This window comes from Capra hircus, unplaced genomic scaffold (genome assembly GCF_001704415.2).
Source record: "Capra hircus breed San Clemente unplaced genomic scaffold, ASM170441v1, whole genome shotgun sequence".
Lineage (NCBI taxonomy): Eukaryota > Metazoa > Chordata > Mammalia > Artiodactyla > Bovidae > Capra > Capra hircus.
This window is the reverse complement of record NW_017217452.1, coordinates 1-21,659: the sequence shown is the minus strand read 5'-3', so window position 1 is coordinate 21,659 and position 21,659 is coordinate 1. Positions and strand designations below refer to the sequence as shown.

At 42.3% G+C, this 21,659-nt stretch overlaps 1 protein-coding gene and 1 pseudogene across 2 annotated transcripts; one reads left to right on the top strand and one right to left on the bottom strand.

The window, feature by feature from the left end:
* The first annotated feature begins 1,752 nt into the window (after nt 1-1,752).
* On the top strand, nt 1,753-20,334 carry LOC102172050 (zinc finger protein 677-like). 2 transcript variants are annotated; one of them, XR_001917809.1, is made up of 5 exons: nt 1,753-1,861; nt 4,042-4,100; nt 13,421-13,496; nt 14,783-14,865; nt 20,063-20,334. XR_001917809.1 is itself a non-coding variant. In XM_018045624.1 (3 exons), exons 2-3 carry the CDS (start codon nt 14,851-14,853, stop codon nt 20,297-20,299), a joined length of 252 nt encoding a protein of 83 aa, XP_017901113.1. In that variant the 5' UTR covers nt 14,019-14,052; nt 14,783-14,850; the 3' UTR covers nt 20,300-20,334. The 2 variants fall into 2 exon arrangements, 1 of the variants encoding a protein (XP_017901113.1); XM_018045624.1 differs by lacking the exons at nt 1,753-1,861; nt 4,042-4,100; nt 13,421-13,496 and adding an exon at nt 14,019-14,052.
* On the bottom strand, nt 18,828-19,225 carry LOC108635508 (annotated as a pseudogene).
* Nucleotides 20,335-21,659: the final 1,325 nt, after the last annotated feature.

Sequence of the window (21,659 nt, the reverse complement as noted above, 5' to 3'; positions counted from 1 at the left end):
ATAGTTTTCCACTCTTGTACTGGTCTATCTAGTCTGGGAGTGTAGACTCTTTCTGACTTTGCTTTCTCCTTAGTTTGTATAATTTTTCCTTTTAAATTTGATTTGGAAGTATGTGGCTCTAGGGTCTGAAGTCATGTCCAGGTTCTTTGCTGTGGTAATCTGCCTGTGTTTACAGGGCAGCTCCTCCTGGACTCTCTGTGGTGTGGGTTTGCTGGGTAAGAGAAAATTTTTAAAGGAGAATACTTTCCCTTATTGGTTGTAATATTTTCCTGCTGCATACAGAATTACCACTTGAAGCTACTTAGTATAGTGGTCAGCGTCTTCTGTGATATGAGAAAGTATCTGAAGACTTGACCTGTACATCTTTTTCTGGCTTTGAGTGATGTTACAGATGCCTGTGAAGGGCACTGTGATAGTGTTTTTCACGTGTACTATCACCATGCCCTTTGAACCTCACCAAGAGGTGTAGGAACTTCTCCTGACAAGGGTACTGTCCAGGTTCACACCTCATATTTGTGAGGCTGTTGACTAAACTGTTGCTGATGCTGCATGCTTGTCACCTGGGTGCTATTGATCATTCTGCCTCCAGACTTAATTTTGTAGCAACTTAATGACAGAGCTTATGTAGTGGAGTGATAACTTCAGTGATGAACCATCATTTGTTTTTTTTCAAGGCATAGCTACTTTCTTTTTTTATATTTGTATGCATTATAAATGATTGTCTTTTATATTTGCCATTAAGTTTCTATTTTATGTTACTCTTTGTATTTTATTTACAATATGTGGGATGGTTGGTTAAGAAAGCTACCCATCCCTGTGGTGGAATTGGTGATCAGTACTTTGTAGAGTTCTTTATGTATTCTTAATGTTAAACTATTATTGAATATATGCTTGGCAATTTTTTTGGTAATATAGTGTACATTGTTTTTTCACTGCTGAGGATGGTTTACCGCACAATATTTGATAATCAGGATGTGTGCAATTTACCTTTTTTATTTTGTTGGTGTGAGCTTTTGGTATTGTATCTGATAAATCATTGGTGAATCCACTGTCGAGAATCATTTTTAGGTTATCTGTACGAAATTATGGATGCCTATGCAAACTTATTGTGATAATCGTTTCACAGTATACGTATCAGTTAATTTTTTCGCTGTAGCTTAAACTTACACAATGATATTTGTCATTGTAAGAGTTGCTTATAAAACCCCTTTATGTCACTGTTTAAAGAGTTGGGTTTAGAAAGGAGAAATAATTAAAACACGTTGGATAAAAGAAACAATAACGCAGTTTATAATCATTTAAAATGTCTTGCTCTTAAAAAGGCTGTGGTTAGTGACCCAAATGATCACATCCCTTAAGTCCTCCATCTCAGACACCCAAGTACTGACCCTAAGTTTGCTGTTTTGTAGGGTATGAGTAGGGAATAGCCCGTTTCTACCTAGGCAGAGTTTTTGTATTTGTAATATAGAGACTAGTCCCATTCTTGTTTCTTAAAACTGCCCAAGTTCCCAGATCCGTGAATTGCTTCAGCCTCACTAGCAGGATCTGAGCACAACATGCTGTGAAAAACAGTTTTTATTGAGAGTAAACCCTTTTAGACTTAAGAGGAAGTATCTTGGCTTCCGACAAAACTTGAAGCTTTTACCTGAGCAGTGTTACAGTCGGTAACTGGATGCTTTCAAGGTAACAGGCCCCGCCCCCTCCGCGCCCCGCCCCTCCCACGAACAGTGCGCACAGCGTGCGCTCGCCCCGCCCCTGGTCGGAAGCCGCGGCTCTAATACCAAAAGCCCTTTCCCACGGAGCCGGAAGCTGGAGAGCGCGGAGCCGAGGTCCCCGAGTGGCGCCTAAGCTTCCTTCTAGAGTAAGTTTGCAGAGCTCGCCACCCCTCCAACCCCCACCTCCGCGCCCGCTCACTCGTCCTCATGGTGTGGTAAATGCCAGCGACCTGAAAACCCTGGCACCCGGTGCTCGGCCCCGAATAGACGCCGCCGCTGCCGCTGCCGTTGCGGCCCAGTTGTCTTTTCGTTTGGGTTTTAAGCGTTGCTAAGGCGGTTTCGGCCCTCGGTGTGCGTAAACCCCGCCTCTGGCGACATTTTCCTGCTTAAAACCCTTTTTGACCTCTGGCCTCGCCAAGCAAAGCCCTCTCTCGCGAGTTGGAGTCGCGCCCGCCCCGTCGCCTTCTCGACTGCTGGAAGTAGAGCCCTGATAGGCCGCGCACTCTCTTCCCAGTCCCGGGATTCCCGGGATTCCGCAGAGCCGGCCCTGCTCCTGAGCCCCTTCCCTCCCAGCCCCTCAGTCCTCGCGTCTCCTGAGGCCAGTCCTTCTGCCTCGCAGCAGCCCCCTTTCCTGTCAGCCCGTCCCCTCACCCCTCATAGGGTAGGTGACCTGGGCCAGCCATGTGATAGCCAGTGCTGTTCCATGCCCAGTTCAACTCGTTCGGAAAAGGTGCCCTTCCGGTCCGGGGGCGTCTCGTTCTGTCGCCCACTCAGTGAATTCAAGAGGCAGGAGGATCAGGAGAAGCAGAGTCAGAAGGACTGAGAGAAATAACTGAAACTGAGGAGAAAAGCATCAGGGAGAACCAATGGGAAAAGTGAGAATGGCTGAGGGATTTGCAAAGGGATAGTCAAGTCAAAGAGGTTAAGCCTTGGAAATAGCCAAGTGAGTAAAATAGAGAAGTATTAATAAATTAGAAAGCCAGATCTCCAGGGACTGGAAAACAGCATAGGGAGAACTGCCCTGTCTCAGTGATGGGAGCGGGGAGGCGAAGGGCGATGAGGGACGTCAGAGGTGGAGAGTCCCTAACTGGGTTTTGGCCAGGTTTGAGTCCAGTCCTCTTGAGTTAGGGTCCTGAGTTGTGTTTTCACCCGGTTGGAGTCCCGCCACAAGGGTTCAAGTCTCAATCTGAGGTAGCCAGTTTTATGGTGTTGGCAGAGAAAGGTAGGAGCAGAGGAAGAAAGGGCTGGAAGGAAGCATAGCCACATGGCCTGCCAGAGAGTGGGGAGGAAGGGAGAGTCACAGTGAGAGAAGAGAAGTAATCTGGAGCGCAGAGAGGGAGCCGAAATGGGGGAAGAAAGAGGCAGACATAGGTATGGATTTTTGAAAGACTCAGGAAGGTTGGAGAGAGAGCATTTCAAGGGGGAACGAATTGCAGCCGCCTGGGACAGGACACGTGTGAGGGAGGAAATAGGACGGTAACAGCAGGAGAGCAGAGAGGGAGAAAAAGAGACACTGAGACCCAGATGAAATAGGGAGCTAGGTGAACAGAGGGGTAAGCTCGATCCAGGTGTGGCCAGTTTTCGGATACAGATGATTTTTTTAGTTATACAGAGGAGAATGAGAATTTCAAAACTCCTGTCTGTAAGGCTTGTGTCTTTTTTTATTAGTTGTGGCAGAAGATGACTTTCATTTGCAAACCCTGTTGAGCCTGGGGCAGTGGCTTGATTCACTGAGTTGTGAGTAACCCCCTTCCCTGGTCCTATCATAAGATAGAGATCAGGAAAGAAGAGACCTGGAGCAAGAAATGACCGTCTCTAGAGTGTCCTAGAGTGTCGCACTGTAGTAGCTTTTTTTTTTTTTTTTTGGATAAATTTTTTTGGCTGTGCTGTTCTGTGGGCTCAGGAGTTGTGGCTCCCAGGTTCTAAAGCACAGGCTCAGTAGTTGTGCACAGGCTTAGTTGCTTGTACTTGTGGGATCTTCCTGAACCAGGGATAGAACCCATGTCCCCTGCATTGTCAGGCAGATTCTTATCCACTCTATCATTATTGGTTAGCATTTTTAAAGGAACACTTTTTTTTTTTTTTTTTTTTAACGGATTCACATTTTCTCCTTTCTTTATGTATGGTGCTTTTTGTAGCTTGGAATAGGTCTTAATTCATTCAGTTTCTGTACTCATTTTTAACTTCAGAAATAAGCTTTTTTAGTGTCCAGTATTCTACTCTTATCATCCTTTTCTAAATATGACTATTCTCCACAATTTTTTAAACTTTGACACCAGGTTTTTGGATTAAAAATCATTCAGTTTTTTTTCCAAATTTTTTTCAGATGCATTCCTTGCCTGAGTGCTTTCTTCCCTTCATCTCATACATTTGAAATCTTCTTTGGTAAGTAGTAAATGTTCTTAGACTATTTTGTGCCATACTTAGCAAAAATGTCACCTCGTTTATCAGTTCTAATGAGATAGATGAACCTAGAGTCTATTATACAGAGTGAAATAAGTCAGAAAGAGAAAGACAAATACTGTATATTAATACATATATATGGAATTTAGAAAGATGGTACCAGTGATCCTACATGCAGGGCAACAAAGGGAGACAGAGATGTAAAGAACAGACTTTTGGACTCAGTGGGAGAAGGTGAGGGTGGAATGATTTGAGAGAATAGCACGGAAACATGTAAATTACCATATGTAAAATGGAATGATTAGTGCAAGTTCGGTGCACGAAGCAGGGCACCCAAAGCCAGTGCTCTGGAACAACCCAGAGAGATCTGGTGAGAAGGGAGGTGGAAGGGGTTCAGAATGGGGGGTGGCTGCTTCTGCTGCTAAGTCGTCTCAGTTGTGTCCGACTCTGTGTGACCCCATAGACGGCAGCCCAACAGGCTCCTCTGTCCCTGGGATTCTCTAGGCAAGAATACTGGCATGGGTTGCCATTTCCTTCTCCAGTGCATGAAAGTGAAAAGTGAAAGTGAAGTCGCTCAGTCGTGTCTGGCTCTTAGGGACCCCATGGACCGCAGCCTACCAGGCTCCACCATCCATGGGATTTTCCAGGCAGGAGTACTGGAGTGGAGTGCCATTATAGTCACTGCTACTGCTAAGTCACTTCATTCATGTCCGACTCTGCGCGACCCCATAGACAGCAGCCCACCAGGTTCCCCCATCCCTGGGATTCTCCAAGCAAGAACACTGGAGTGGGTTGCCATTTCCTCCTCCAATGCATGAAAGTGAAAAGTGAAAGTGAAGTCGCTCAGTCGTGCCCGACCTTCAGAGACCCCATGGACTGCAGCCTTCCAGGCTTCTCCGTCCATGGGATTTTCCAGGCAAGAGTACTGGAGTGGGGTGCCATTGCCTTCAGTCTGTTAATGAAAGAACGGAATGTTTTAAAAATCAGAATGGCACCAAGGCCCCTCATCCATAAGATGCATTTTGGGATAATCTTGGCACCAGATGATTCATCCCAGGCCAAAAATGATTAATTTGAATCATGTAGAAGGGCAGATTACCATGCAAATAGTTTTGTTTACATAGATTAGGGGACAGTATCTGAGTATAACATACTGGTTTGTGAAGTAGGTTCTGAGCCATTAGGCAGAACAGACTTGAAGACAGAGTCTGGGGTAAATGCATAGTCCATTCACATAGCTTAAGACAAAGATTTCCATAAGAAAAATGCCTTGGTTAACTCAAGGTTTGAGAATTGTTAACTTCAGGTAAAACCAGGTGTCATTATGGAAACAAGGTATGTTAAAAGAAACCTCCTTTTAAATTTGTATAGAGAATGACAAAATTATCGCTAGTTTGTTTCCTCCTGCCGCTTAAGAGAGAGAAAAATGTCTGACACTTACAGCCTAGAGGAAGGTCTCTATTTGGAGACCCCTGGCCTTCCTGCCTGTTACCCTCTCATTCCCCTCTTTTCTTTTAGAAGAATTATGTTGCCTAGGGACAAGGGGCATTGTTCCCGTTCCATAACTGCTTCCGAGCTGAAAATGGGCATTATCCCTAAATTGGTGAGGCAACGTGTTCTCCTAACCCTCATACCGAAGATGTCTGATCCAGGGCCCCCAAATAGTAGTTGGAAGAAGCTGCAGCAGTAGCAGGAGTTTGAGCAACTATTGCAGGAAGGGGGACCACTTACAGGGTCCGAAACTGAGCTCTTGTCTAACACTCGGAAATGCATTGCCCGAGGAGACATATGTGCTGACAAAGCAAGAGATTTTATTGGGAAGGGCACTTGGGTGGAGAGCAATAGGGTAAGGGAACCCAGGAGAACTGCTCTGCTGGGCAGCCCACAGTCTCGGATTTTATGGTGATGAGATTAGTTTCCGGGCGGCCTTTGGCCAATCATTCTAATTCAGAGTCTTTCCTGGTGGCGCACTGCATTGCTCAGCCAAGATGGATGCTAGCGAGAGGGATTCTGGGAAGTGGACAGACACTCCATGTTTCCTTTCGACCTTTTTGGAACTCTTCAGGTTGGTGGTGGCTCATTAGTTCCGTATTCCTTATCAGGATCTCCTGTCATAAAACAACTCATGCAAATGGTTACTATGGTGCCTGGCCAGGGAGGGGGGTTTCAATCAGTGTGCTTCCCCTAACACAGCCATTTGTAACTTAAAAGCTTTCATGCAACTAGAAACAAATCCAGTTACACAGTTACAGATGCAGGGAGCAAACAGCAAAAACAAAACAATCAGAGTTATTGTAAGAAAGATAGTTTTCCACCATGGGGCACTAGTTAACATCTCCCAAAATGAGGCAGTTGAGGCTTCAGGAATATCCATAGCCCCAATCATCTTGTTCATGTGTTTAGTCAAATGAATAACATTAGGGCTCATATCAGGTATATATGTACAGCATTGGGTATGAATAATGGCACAAGTTCCTCCTTGCGCAGCTGTCAGAGTATTTAAAGGCAATCTGTTTTGTAAAACCACCTTTCTAATTTGTGCTTGTTCAGCATTAAGAGCTGAAATAGCTTTTTGAGAATCTTGTAATGCCTGTTGAGTAAAATTAGTCAAAGCATCCACTTCGTAGCATATCATCTGTAGTTCCCAAAGAGGGAACAAAGACTGCAGCCAAATAATGATACCAGTGAAATACAGACCTTGCCCACCGAGTTTTAAGGTGGGGTAAATTAGCAGGCTTTTCTGGAAGCTCTGAAAATATAAAGCCATGAGTAAAGGCTAGACCCAGGGTGCATCTCCCTATCCAACCAAGGGGAAGCCATGCCCATAAGTAAGAGCCATATATCCAATAGGTCCCGTTTGGAGAAAGCCAGCTGACTGAGATATCCAGTCCCAATTAGTGCCTGGCCAAAGGGAGGACCTGAATTGGGGTTGGAAAACACAGGAATGATTACGTTGCATACATCCTGAGGCAAAAATCCCAATCATTTCCAATCATTGTAATTAAGTTGTTGGCTGACTTTTGGGGATGGCTCTGTTTGTTCCCAGCATAGAAGGGCAGTAGATACTAGACGTCCTTTTTCAGGAGTAAGCCATATAACCTCATCCCATATTTGATTAAATGTCAGGTAAAAAACCATTAGATCCAGACCTATTTGCCTTATGTGTAGCGAAATAGTCATTAAACCGAGATAATGTATAATCAAAATTAAAAGTCACATTATGTCCATAGTTAAAGTACAAAGTGTTGCACCAGTCCAATTTAGGGTTGGTAGATGTCATCAGATGTAGAAGAGGCATCACATATGATTGCTATCGAAGGTATTCGCAGACTTGGAGAAAGTCTTTTTCTTGAAGTGGCGATGTCCACCACAGGAAGCCTTCCATGATGAAGAGGGGAGTGCTCCACAGACCCATCAGTTAGACCAATTGTGGAATGCAGCGGGGTGAGCCCAGGACAGGAAGTCATTGTCTTGAGGATCAAACGGCACACTCAGGATTTTTGGAGCCAGCAGAAGTAGGCTCACATAGATTATTAGGCCCGTCTGAAAGGTACAAAGTCAGAGCATAGAAAGTAAAGACTAAAATGAAGTCACTTAGTTCTGGTCAGGGTGCCACCTCTTAACTCAAGTGTGATGTACCCACGAATCAATTCCTGGCACTTTGACAGGTGTGGAAGAAGAAAGAATTACCTGGTAAGGGCCTTCCCAGAGGGGCTCGAGGGATGGGCCCCCAGATCCCAATGTTTTTATGAGGACCTCGATTCCTGGCTCAAATAGAGGCTTGCTTGACTCAGAGGCTGGGTCAGGAGTCATCTCTTGGAGTTCCGTTAATGCCTGTTGAAAAACTCAGAGCTGAGTTATTGTAACTAGTGAATTCCAAGGCTTCAGGGTCTGTAACTATGTTTGTGCATAAGAAAGGCCTTCCATAAATACATTCAAAGCTGGACAGTCCTTCCCTTTTGGGGGCAGTTCAAGCCCTCATTAAAGCTGTGGGTAGGACTTTAATCCGGTTGTCCTATGTCTCTTTAGTTAATTTGCGCAGATGTCTGTTGATAATGTCATTAGATTTTTCAACCTTTCCTAAAGATTGGGGTCTCCAGGAACAGTGTAAGTCATACTCCATTTCTAGAGCTTTAGATACCCCCTGAGTTACAGCAGCTTTAAATGTGGAGCCATTGTCACTCTGAAGGCTCTGTGGCAGCCCAAACTTGGGGATAGTTTCATGGATTAGAATCTTTATAACCTCCTTAGCCTGCTTTCTACAAAAGGGAAAAGCCTCAATCCATCGAGTAAAAGCATCTACCCAGACCTGTAAGCAACAATATCAATTAGCTTTTGGCATATGAGTAAAATCAATTTCCCAGCCCTCTCCAGGATACTTTCCACTTCGTTGTAATCCAGATATTGCTAGCTTTTCAGTCTTTGGATTATTTTTCTGACAAACCTCACACCTTTTGATAATGTTCTTTAAAGTTTTCATTACATTTTTACCTTCAAGCAAACGAGAAGCAATCTGGTAAGTACTCTCTGCACTCAAATGAAAACTCTGGTGTAAACCCTTAAGAATTTTCCATTGAGCATTTTCAGGAAGTATTAGTGGTTCATCCTGGGACTATAACCATCTTTTATTTGTAATCTTAGTTCCTCTTTTCTCATATCTTTCTAATTCTTGCTCAGTATATTATGGTTTTTCCTGTTTCTCAGGACCTGTCTAGATCAAAGGCGTCTGCAATGAAGGGGTTTCATAAAGTGCCAGCTTTCCTGGCTTGAGAGTCAGCCAGCTGATTACCTTCAGCTGCTTTACTCCCATCCCTGCTGTGCCCTTTGCAGTGCATAGCAGCTACACAATATAAAGCAGTTAAAAGTCTCTCAATCTCTCTGAAATGCTTCATAGGTTCTCCTGTTGCTGTTTCAAACTGTCTTTCTTCCCATATTGCAGCATAAGCATGTAAAGTCAAATAAGCATACTTAGAATCCATGTAGATATTTAATCGCTGCCTTTTGCTTAACTCTAGAGCTCGGGTCAGAGCCACAAGCTCTGCTAACTGAGCACTGGTTCCCTGGGGGAGAGATTTTGTTTCTGAAACCTGTTCAGCAGTCACCATGGTGTAACCTGCTTTATGCTTTCCATCCCGAACAAAAGAACTGCCATCTGTAAATATTTCCATGTCAGGATTGTCTAATAGGGTATCCATTAGATCCTACCAAGCTGCATAGTTTAAAGTTAGGAATTGGGGACAATGGTGATCAGGTGTTTCATTTTCCTTCTCAGGAAGGAAAGTGGCAGGATTTAAATGTCCACACACTTTAAGCTTAGGTACTGGTCCTTCTAACAACAATGACTGATTTTAAGAAGCCTACTGGCTGTCATCCAAATATTAACCTTAGAATTTAAGATTCCATTCACATCATGAGAATTCAGGACAGTAAGATTTCGTCGATTAATTACTTTTAAAGCTTCAGGTGGTAATAAAGCCGCTGCCCCAATTACTCTTAGGCAGTGGGGCCACCCACGTGTAATTACATCTAATTTTCTGCTTAGATGAGCAATAGGTTGCCAGTGAGGCCCTCGGGCTTGTGTCAAAATTCCCAAGGCCACACCTTTTCTTTCAGTGACAAACAAATTAAATCCTGACCCTGTGGGCAAGCTCAAAGCGGAAGCTTGCAGGATGGCAGTCTGAAGAACCTTAAAAGCCTTTTGAGTATCTGGAGACCAAAGCAGTTTGTCTGTTTGGGCCTGCTGAGTTTCAGCTATAAGTTTATATAAAGGCCGGGCAAGTTCCCCATAACCCGGAATCCAAATATGACAGTAGCCTGTGATTCCCAGAAATCTTCTCAATTGTCTTAAAGTCATAGGGGATGATTTGGTATGGGTTTAATTTTCTCAGGGCCTATGGCCCTAGTCCCTTCTGATATGATTAGGCCCAGATATCTAACAGATTGTTGACAAAGCTGAGCCTTTTCTCTTTATGCCTTATAACTGCAGCCTGCCAGAAAGTTAAAGAAATCTTCTGAGGCTCCAGAACAAGCTTCCTCTGTCTCAGCACAGAGCAAAATATCATCTACATATTGTAACACCACCACTTCGGAGCTACTAAAGTTTTGTAAATCCCGTGACAAACTTTGTCCAAATAAGTGAGGACTTTCACGAAATCCCGGGGGCAAAACTGTCCAGGTTAACTGAGAAGCTGGCTGCTTAGGTCTTCAAAGGCAAATAGAAATTGACTTTCCTCCACCAAAGGCACAGAATAGAAAGCATCTTTCAAATCAATTACTGAGAAATATTTGGCTCGTTCAGGAATTTCAGACAATAGAGTATAAGGATTAAGCACCATGAGGTGTAAAGGAACTACAGCCTCATTTATTATTTGTAAATCTTGAACTAGTCTCCATTTACCATTTGATTTCTTTATACCCAAAATAGTGTTGCATGGACTGTTACAGGGAACCAATAGTCCCTGCTCCTTTAAAGTTTTGATGATGTGTTTTAACCCTCAACCTCAGGTTTCAATGGATACTGCTTCTTATGTGGAAATAAGTGGGTCTTTGAGCTTGACAACTATAGGAATAGCATTTTGTGCTTGACCCACAGATTTTCCATCAGCCCATACTCTAGCATTTACAGTTTGTTCAACTAAAGGGAGAGAGAGGGGAGGGCTCCATATTTATGAAAACAGAGGCATGGACCTTGTTCATGTATATTCCTCCCCAAAAGGGGTGAGGGAGACTCTGGCACAATCAGAAACTCGTGTGAAAGTAACACAGAATCTCAGTTACAACATAAAGAATAGCTGAAATAATACCCTTTGGCCCGTCCAGACAGTCCCATTATGGAAGTGAATCGAGAAGGAAGTGGGCCAGGGGCTTCAGTAAGCACGGAGTAAGTTGCCCAGTATCTAAAAGGAAATCGACGGATTGACTCCCCACAGTTATTAATACCCGGGGTCCCTCAGGTGTAATTAAGACAGGAGCTTGTGTGGCGACCCCCGGGCACCTTCAGTCCTGATTGTCTTGAGAATCTGACCCCAGGTGTCATTATGACAACCCAATATTTTAAGAGAAACCTCCTTTTAGATTTGTATAGAGAAGGAAAAAAATATCGGTAGTTTGTTTCCTCCTGCTGCTTAAGAGAGATAAAAATGTCTGACACTTGCAGCCTATTTCCTCCATTTGGAGACCCCTGGCCTTCCTGCCTGTTACCCTCTCAACATCGTGTAATAAAATAGACATATTTTCAAGTGTGGTTTTACCAAAGACATGAATTGTGTGTATGTGTTTATGTGTGCACACACAAATGGATATTTCTGGTCTCAGCTCTTTACCAGAGGATAAAGGAGGTATGACATTAGATCTTGTGAAATTAAAGGCATTTCTTTGAGAAATGGGAAAATAAAAGAACATTTAACATGATAAAACCACCAAAATGCTTCATTCTTTCCTTTCAAAAAAAGAAAAAGAAAAAAAACACCTAGTTTAACTAGTTAGTCTAATGGTCTGTTTTCTCCATTTTCTATGATCAGTGAAAAAAAGTGAGCTGTGTGGTGATATGAAGATATTTCCCTCAGGTCCCTTTGTTACTTTTCTGTGCAAATGGGGAAGGATGGGCTGGATTGACCTGGAACCTTTCAACAGAGCCTCTCTCTTCATAATGAAAAAGATTGCTCAGATCCTATTTCCAAGCTGACCCCTTACAATGTTTTTTGTACCAGTGGATATATATTTGCAATTCTGTATTTTAAAAATATTTTACTGCAGTCGTATAATAAAGAATTACCTGCTTGGTATCAGTTTGACCCAATCTTGAAAGAAAAGTTTCTTTTGCTCAGATAGCATGACAGATGTTCCTGGTCTTAAATGGGATGGGCAATAAGGACAAACTTGGCCCACTTGCCCTTCAGCCTCCCATTTCATTATTCAGTTATACCCGGTTCTCTTCACTCAGCTCAGACCTTCTCATAAACGGCTTCTCTCTGGGCCTGAGGAAGCCGGCTTGTAACATGCAGATGAGAGACAAGAGTGGAATCTCTGAGCATGAGCAGCACTGGCCCCTGAAAGGATTAGCCAGATTGGCTGTGTGTAGCAGTTCGGGTTTGGAGGGAGTTTCTGGTGGTAATTAGAATTGTAAATAGATCCCAGTCCTCCCTGAATGAAAAAGGAAAAGGAAAACTGTATGATGGAGGCAGGATCACAGGCTCAGAATTAGATGACTTCTATGAATAAGGCTAAATCTGAAGGGAGGTGTTTGTTTTTTTTTTTAATGTCCTGAAGTTCAGACCTCCACTGGCTTTCATTTGTTGGATCAAAAGCTTGACTCCTCACTGTTTCTCCACAGCCCTCTGTCAAGCTCAGGGCCCTGTCAGTGTCTCTAGCCTCATCCTGGGAGTTGAACCTTTGCTCATGGTTCAGCCTGCCCTGATCTCATTTACTTTTTCTCTGTTTCCAAATACCAAAACCATTTCTGTCTGACATTGTAGTTCCTTTTCTCACTATCAGGCCACCATGCCTCAGGCCCTTTGTCACCCTTCAAGTCTAGGCTCAGAGAGGTCTCCCCATCCCCTCCTAACAGTCTCTCTCATGTTATCCAGGTTTATTGCCTCTGTATCAGTTGCCATCAGCAGAAATTAATGCCCTTCTTCATGGGTTATTTTGAGTCCTTCCTGGTTCCCCTGTTTTTAGGGCTCACAGTGTTCCTCTTCTTCCCAGCATGGGTGCAATACCTGATACTGGAAATGTCTTTAGATGACAGAACTATGGGTTGGGCTGAATAATCCTCCGGGAAGATCAAGAATCCTGCATTTATGCCAGAATGAATGAACCTAGAGAACATTATGCCAAGTTAAATAAGCCTGACAAACGAGGACAGACACTATGTGGAAACTAGAATTGTCAAACTCATAGAGCCATCAAGTAATGAGGCTTTTACCAGGAGCTGGGTGGAGGGGGAAATGGGACACTGGTAGTCGAAGAGTAGAGATTTTCCGTTGTAAAATAAGTAAGTTCTGGGGATCTGAGGTACTGCATGCTGCCGGTAGTGTTTCTATATCCTTGAAATTCACCCAGAGAGAAATAATACAGTGTAGTCATAGGTGGAAGTGTAACTTATTCGACTATATTAATTATTCAGTGTATGAGTCTATCACATGATCACTTTGTACACAGTACATTTATACCATTTTTGTTAGTTACACCTTAGTAAGGCTAGGCAAGAAAAAGAGAGTTGGCGGGGGGGGCGCGTGCTTTTCGCCTCTGAATGGTGCTCAGTCCAGGCTTCACGTTTCATTGATGACATATTTTGCATACAGATGTGCCGGAGTCCAGCTCCAGCAGCCTGAAGAGATGAGCGGTGTTGGCGGAGAATGATGCAGCCTCTGACTCAAGGTACGGGACTGCATGTTTATTTCAGGCTTCAGGTTCACTCTTATACTTTAACAAAATCATTAGGTCAGATGTTTGGCATTTTCAGTTTTCCCCTCACCCAGATTTATTGTCTCTATAAAACATTGTTGCCCTTCAAACAGAGTTTCTGCTTCAGTGATTCTCTCAGAATCCTGGTTACTTTAACTTGTGATTACACTGTAACTCATGCTTATGTCTGGGCTGTATAACACATTCCTCAGTTTATTTCTTATCTTTCTAAATCCTGTTTGCCCCTAGCATCCTAAGTTCACTATTTCCTAAGAAGGCTTTAGCTATTAATATCTCTGAAATTCCTAATCTTTGTAAGCTATTGTAAAATATGCTAGCACTACCACATTGCTTAAATTTTTAGCTTCTAACTATTCTTAATTATTCCAAAACCCTACATTCAGCAAACTTCCTTTGCCATAAACATTTCCCTCACAAATAGGTCTCAGATGACACTCCTTCCCATGGCCTCAAGCTACGGCCTACTTGCTCATCCTGGAACACTCTTTGTAAAGATCCTTGAACAAAGGTCAGTGGTTAACTATATGGATTATTCTCTGGGCACAACTACAGAAGGCTTTGTGCCTTTTCATGCTCCTCTCAAGGACAATAAGCACCTTAACCTTTTCAGTAACGCAACTGAGGAAAGGAAAAAACAATCAGAATCACAAGACCTAACTCCTTCATTCCAGGTCCGTGCCTGCGAGACAAGGAGAGGGAGTTAGGGCCGTGCCTCCAATTTGTCAGTAATGTCTAATGCAGCTCCCAACACACATGTTTTGTACCCTCTGACCAGAGATTCCCCTTCAGGTAGTTTGTGTTGGTCCACAGCTCGAGACTGTTTAAGATGCCCCAGTTGATTCCAGTCTGGATCCCTCACTGAGCATCAGGACTCTTGAGTCCTCCCAGTCCTGAGGGCTGAGGTCTGGGCTGAGGAGGGGATGCTCCGTTCTGAGTGGGGATGGATTAGGGCTTGCTGTGTGACCTGAAGGAGATTGCCTTGTCAGTGGAGGTGCCTCCTGCTTCTGTGTACATGAGGCCTCAGCAGGAGGGGAGTGTGATCCGAGGGAAAGTGTGGGAAAGTCCCCTGTTGGTCTCTCTGCAGAAGTTAACTGTCCTGAGTCCCTCCTGAGACATTGGCCACAGGGGCCTGTCTGTTCCTCATGGTGAGGGCTTCCCTGTGTGTGTGTGGTTGGGGCTCAGGAAGGGGATGTGTTGACCCTAAGCGTTAAACAGCATGTTTTCAACTTTCATGATAGATCTCTGAAGACTCGTGTTGCCTGAGGAAGCCCTGAAGTTAAAGAAGAGGAAAGAAAACGAGTGAGGCATGGCTCGCTCTCAGGTAAGGTCATATTTAGTCTGTCCTTGCTGAAGTGCCCTTCTCTAGACTCACTAATCATGTCTGACTCTGGAGTGTCCTGTGTGACTCCTGTACACACACACTCACCTGGGGCCTTCCATCAGGCCCTGTTGTCTCCACTTAGATCCCGTCTCCCCATGACTTGGTGACCTGGCCCTTGTGAGGAGGCTCCCCTGGGCACCGTCCTGGGCAGGGCTTCTCACCCACGGGTTAGAGAAGGGGTCTCAGTGCTGTTGGGCAGCAGGGATTGCTTAGGGCCCATCTGGATGCACTGTCTGCTCTCTCAACCAGGGTAAGGAAACTGCATGTGAAAGTCAGGTGTTAGTATGCACAATAGCTGGTTAAATCTGGGAATCAGATCAATTGAGCCTGTCCTTTGCCTTTTGTGTATCTTGACATCCTTGTGAATATACCTTACATATACACAAAGAATTATTTCTGAGTACTGTGTTGTGTTCAGTTGGTTTATTTGTCTGTTTTTATACCAGTACCATGTCACCTTGATTACCTTGTAATAGGTGTTGAAATAGAAAGACCTCCATCTTCCTTCTTCAAGAGTTTTGCTGTTCGCTCTTTGAATAATTCTATGACTTTCACGATGTTTTATTCTGCTTCTACAAAGATTGTCATGGCAGTATTGATAATGAGTTAATTGGTTGATTGACCCTTTGTGTGGTTATTAAAGAATCTGTTTTGATATAGCATGTTTAAATCTTAATGTTTTCTACTGATGAAACTTTGTCATGTGGGAAAGAAGATCTCATCTAATTGCTCTAAGGGTTTCAGTGCTTTGTTGAACTGCAGTGCAGAGTGTGCATCCTTGCCTTCTTCTTGACCTCAGAGTGAAAGCTTTCATTCTTTCCCCATTGCTGTGCTCTTTTCATAATGGCATTTATTATGTTGATGTTGGTATAATTTATTGTTTGTAGTTTGTTGAGAGTTCCATCTTGAAAGGTTGTCAAATTGTTGTCGAATGGTTTTTTTCTGTATCGAGTTGATCCTGTTTTTTTTTTTCCCCCTTTAATCTGTCAGTGTGGTGTGTCATGTTAATTGATTTTTGTGTGTTGACTTCTCCTTGCCTTATATGAATGAAATCCACTTGGTCATGGTGTCAGATCTTTTTATTTATTTATTTAAATTATTTTAATTGAAGGATAATTGCTTTACAGAAGTTGTTATTTTCTGCCAAACACCAACATGAATCAGCCATAGGTATACATATGTCCCGTCCCTCCCATCTTCCTCCCTATCCCACCCGTGTAGGTTGTTAGAGAGCCCCTGTTTGAGTCCCTGAGTCAGTCAGCAAATTCACATTGGCTCTCTACTTTATATATGGTAATGTAAGTTTCCATGTTACTGTCTCCATACATCTCACCCTCTCCTTCCTCCCCTCCCACCTCCATCTGTTCTCTGTGTCTGTTTCTCCAGATCTTTTTAATATGTGTTGAAGTTGGTTTGCAAGTATTTTAATTTTGCATCAGTATTCATCAGGGATATTGGTTTCTAGTTTTCCTTTCTTGTGTCTTTGGGAAATCAGCAAACTATTAGAATCATGCTTGCTCCATAGAATTAGCAGGATTAGTGGTAATTCTTCTGTAAATGTTTGGTAGAATTTGGTCCTGTATTTTTCTTAGAGGTTTCTGACTACTTTTCAGATCTAGTTATAATGGGCTTCCCTGGTGACTCAAATCATAAAGAATCTGCCTTCAGTGCGGGAGACCCAGGTTCTCTCCCTGGGTTGGAAGATTCCCTGGAGAAAGGAATGGCTGTCTAGTCCAGTCTTCTTGTCTGGAGAAATTCCGTGGACAGAGGAGCCTTGTGGGCTACAGTGCATGAGGTCACAAAGAGTCAGACACGACTCAGTGGCTATCACTTTCACTCTCAACACTTCTCAATTTTTTAATTTCTTAATAAGTAAAATAGTTTGTTTCTGAGAATTTGCCAGTATGTCCTGTATTCTGTCTTTTATAGGCATTATTGGTCATAGTACTTCCTTATCTTTTTGACCTCAGTTGTAATCACTCCTGTTTCATATCTGTTTTTAGTTATTTGAATCTTTTTTTCTCTTTTCCTTAGTCAAAGTGGGGGTTTTCCTATACAGTTTTTTCAAAACATCAACTGATGGTTTGTTGATTTTTATATTTTTCTACTTTCTATTGTATCTCTGGTTTAATCTTTCTTATTTACATGTTTCCTTCTGCTAAACTTGAGTTTAGTTTGTTTTCTGTTTTCTGCTTCCTAGAGGTCTAAATGTATTTCAGATTTAAGATCTTTTCTTTTTTTTACTATAAGCATGTAACAGTTCAGACTTTCCTTTTAGTACAGTGTTCTCTGTGTGTTATAAATTTTGTAATGTTGTCTTTTTGTTATTATCCATGTATTTAAAATTTTCCATGTGATTTTTTTTCTTAGACCCATTTGTGGTGTAAGAGTGAGTTGTTTAATGTTCACATTTGAGGAATTTTCTTGTTTTCTTGTGTTTATTTCATTGTTATTAGGGAAGACACTTTTATGGTATCAGTCTCTTAAAATGGTTAATTTTGGCCTAACGTGGTCTCTCATAGAGAATATTTTCTGTGTCCTTGAGATACATGTGTTTTATGCTTTTCTTGGGCAGTGTGATCTGTACATGCCTGTTCAATATTTGCTTCATTTTTCTGAGATATCTAATATTAGATGTATATATATTTTTACTTGTTACAGCTTTTTGGTAAATTGACCGTTTCATCATTACACAATATTTATCTCATTGCACTTTTTTTTCCTTCAGTTTATTTTGTCTGATATAACAGTCTCCCCTGCTCTCCTTAGGATGAACTGTCTTTTTCCATCCCTTCACTTTTCACCTTTCCATGTCCTTAGGTTAGTGAGTACTACCTGTTTCAACTCTCTGACAAACTCTGTGTCTCTTGCCCTGGTTTTTTCCTCCTGTTAGTTCTTCTAGTGGCCCCTGCTCCTGTGCATCATATGGTGGTGAAAGACAGGCACCCTGGACAGCTCCTTTCATGCCACTGTAATTTCAGAAGGAATGTATTGAATATTTCCTTCCTATCATGATGTTTCTTGAGATAGTCTTGCTTAATAACTGTATTTTTTTTCCATATTCTTTTTTGCCATGATTTTTAATTCTCCAAGAAGTTTTTTACTTGATATTGTGATATTTTATTTTAGTCATGATCTAATGACTCTTCTAATTTCAAATCACTGTTTTATTGGAAATGGGAAAAAAGGCAAAGAAAGTCTTTGGCTTCTGTTAATGCCTTGCTATGTAAATCTAAATGGATAAAATTATATTTGTATCTTTGTATGTGGTAATTTTATTATGAATTGAGTTCAATTCATAATTGTTTTTAATTTTTTACCAGTTTTCTTTTGGTAGCCTAGTATAGAATCCTGTTGACAAACTCAGCTGAGTACAAAGGATACATTTTTATCATCTGAAAGATGCTGAAACACATGTGAATAAAAGGATGATATAAAATTGTCCAAAAAATCTTTCAAAAGATGAATCCTCTCATGTCAGTTAATTTTTTATAGATAAGCATGCATGCATGTGCAAGTCTGTGGTTTAGATAGAAGACATCATGATTTTAAAACTACATATCACCTTTTTCTTTCAGTTGAAATTATGTTATCAGTATAATCTGTGGCCTTGAAATTTCTAAACCATCCTGTTTGTGTTTTAAGTAGTAAATTGCTAACAGTTGTGTTTCTGTATTTACGTCTATAATGACCTTTCATGCCATTCCACACTGTTCACCTTGGACTTTTTTTTTTTTTTTCATATTAATACAATATTTATTTGTTTTTCTTCCATCAAACCCTGAGCCCACCACTTTCCCAGGCTGCCTGGGGAGTTACAGGAAAGGGAACATACAGGGCAGACACAGGAGAAAGAACTATGGGAGGTGCAAAGAGCTCCTTCACATCGTGAAGAAGATGAGCTAGACCACCATCAGGCAAAAGAGCCCCATGGCCTTTGAGAGGGCCAAGCCCATGGCGTAGAAGAGCTACTGTGTCAGAGCAGGGTTCCTGGCATAACAGTGATGAACCTCCTGAACAAAGTCCCACTTCAGCCCCGTAGCCAACCACCCCTGCTGTGGCAACTACAGCTCCAGGGAACTTGGCTGCTGTGTCAAAGTCCTTTGAAATGGCACTGGTTTGGAAGCTGTGGCTAAGAATAAGTGAGATGGTTGGGGGACCTGGGGCTGCCAAGCTGCTGTGGCTCTCATCAGTCAGTGTCTCTGGTCCTTTACCACCACTGCAGACAGTGATCACTCAACAGTGGGGAGGTTCTCCCAATCAGGGAGGGGGTAGAGACTAATTTGGCACAGGTGTCCATTTTCAAGGGATGAAGCCCTGAGGCTCGAGAGCTGCTTTCCCTGCAGAGAAGACAGAGGGCAGGGAAGAGGCTCACCTTGGACTTCTTTCAAGTTTTCTTTAGGAGCCCTCTGTCAAAGGACTTGTAATGTTCTCTGTATTACTTCACTGTTAGATGCTTAAGCTTCAGTTGCTAAGCCCAAGCTTCTGAGTTCAGGTGCTTCATGTAACATTTCTTACCTTCTTGATCTGAGTCGAGTTTCTCAGAGTGTCTGTGACACAGGTTTTCTTCTCTAAGGTGGGAACAGATGGTTCTTTAATGAGCTATTATGTTGATGACAGGTTCTTGCCTGTAAAGTACTTATTTAATGTTTAGAGTAATACTACAGTAATTTAGAGCAACAGGAAGCCTTGAGACATTTGGTCCTTGCTGCTGTTATCAACATCATAGCTGAAAATTTTGACCTTTCCATTAAAAGTGCCGTGGACTTTGTCATCTCTGAAGACACCACTCATGCTGTACCTCATCGAGATAATGAGTTGCACTCACTCGGTAGAACATAATATCTGACACTTCTGTATAGCCAAAACAGTGTTGAGCTTTATTTTTATATATTTCATGGATTTTGAACAATGATGAAAAATCCATATTAATTGGAGGATCTCATAAGGTCTTAGGAAAAAGCATAAGAAATTAAAATTAGAGATCCATAATTTCTCCAGATACAGATACCCCTGCTTGGATCTGTTAGAACACATACTTCAACCAAGTCAATCCGTACCCTTTACTACCCTTTCTCTTTTGCATGAAAATGAGAACTTTTCATGGCCCTTTTGGTGACATGTGATTTCATTTCAGGAACGACTGACCTCTGAGGATGTGGCCATCAACTTCACTCAGGAGGAGTGGGAATTCCTGGACCCTGCTCAGAGGGCCTTGTACAGGGATGTGATGCTGGAGACCTACAGGAACCTGCTCTCCCTGGGTGAGGTTGACTTCCTTCCAGAGCTGCCCTTGGGTATCTGCATTTTCCCTGTGTGCCCCTTGGGAGGCCCTGATATCTTTCATGTGAGAGTTCTGGTGACTGGGGCATGACACAGCTTCACAAGATTAAACTGACCCTCTTCAGATGCTGTGTCTGTTTCATGTCATATCTAAGGTTGTCCCAGAGCTTGATTATGTACAGAGCTCACTGGCAGATGTTAAAAAAAAATACCTAAAAACCCAATTTCCTATTTTCTACCTGTTGACTTTTGGCTCATGGTTTAAAAAAATCCACAGCACTTTAGATTTCTTTCTTCTGATAACACTCAATATATATTTGTTTTCGTTTGCTTGTTTACTTTTTTTTGGCTGCACCATTCTGCATGTGGGATCTTAGTTCCCTGACTAAGGATCAAACCTACACCTCCTGCATTGGAAATGCAGAGTCTTAACCACTGGATCACCAGGGAAGTCCCAGAATTTCTGTTTCTGATCTCAATATTATCTCCATGTTGGAGCATGAGAAAAAGATCTGGACAGTGGGGAGTGATGTAAAAGTAGCCAAAACTACAACATATAAAGAAAAACGAGCATCTCAAAAGCACTGTTTTCTTCTGTTTAGGAGTGGGACAAGTTGGCGGATTGGATCCTCTGTGGTTGTTACTTAGGAAAATATAAGAGTGGGTAGAGAGATCGTCTTTTGATCCTAGATCCTACGAGGGGAGCATATCGTGAATCTCGCACGCTCTTAGCTTGCCATCTGTAGGCTGAGCGCATGGTCCCATCTCAAGATGCCTGTAATGTCTGACCTTCATGTTGTGTTAGTTTTACTCTTGTGCTGCTCTGCCCTGTCTGGGAATGTCACTGTTCCTGATGTTCCATTCTCCTTACTTTGTATCATTTTTACTCTTCAATTTCTTTGAAATCTATTCCTGAGGGTCTGAAATTTTATCTGGTTTCCTTGCTATGATAATCCACCTATGTTTAATTGGCAGCCTCTGAGTCTCTGTGTAGTGGATTTAGTAGGTAACAGAAAACTGTGATGGAGACATATTCCTAATGTTATTTTCTTACTCTGTACAAAGTCACCACTTAAAGCTATCCAGTAGAGTGATCAGTATGTTCTAGGATGATGAGAGAGAAAGTATCATGAGAGCCTGATACATCTTTCAGGTTATTTTCTGGCTTTGGAGACTCGTGTCAAGGGCACCATGACAGTGTTGTTGATGTGTATCAAGGACCATATATTTTAGCCTCTGTAAATGGTATGCGATTTATGCCCACAAGGAACTTTGTCCAACGTTCAGCATTCTCATATGCTATGAGGCTCATCTGGCCTGCACTATTGCTGTGCATTGTAGTCTGTTTTTTATTTTTTTCATTTTATCATGTTGAGTTCAAATTCTTTTGTTACTCTTTAGCTGTTTCTGTTTGTTAATTTTGCAATGCATTGGATGATCTTTGAGTTAAA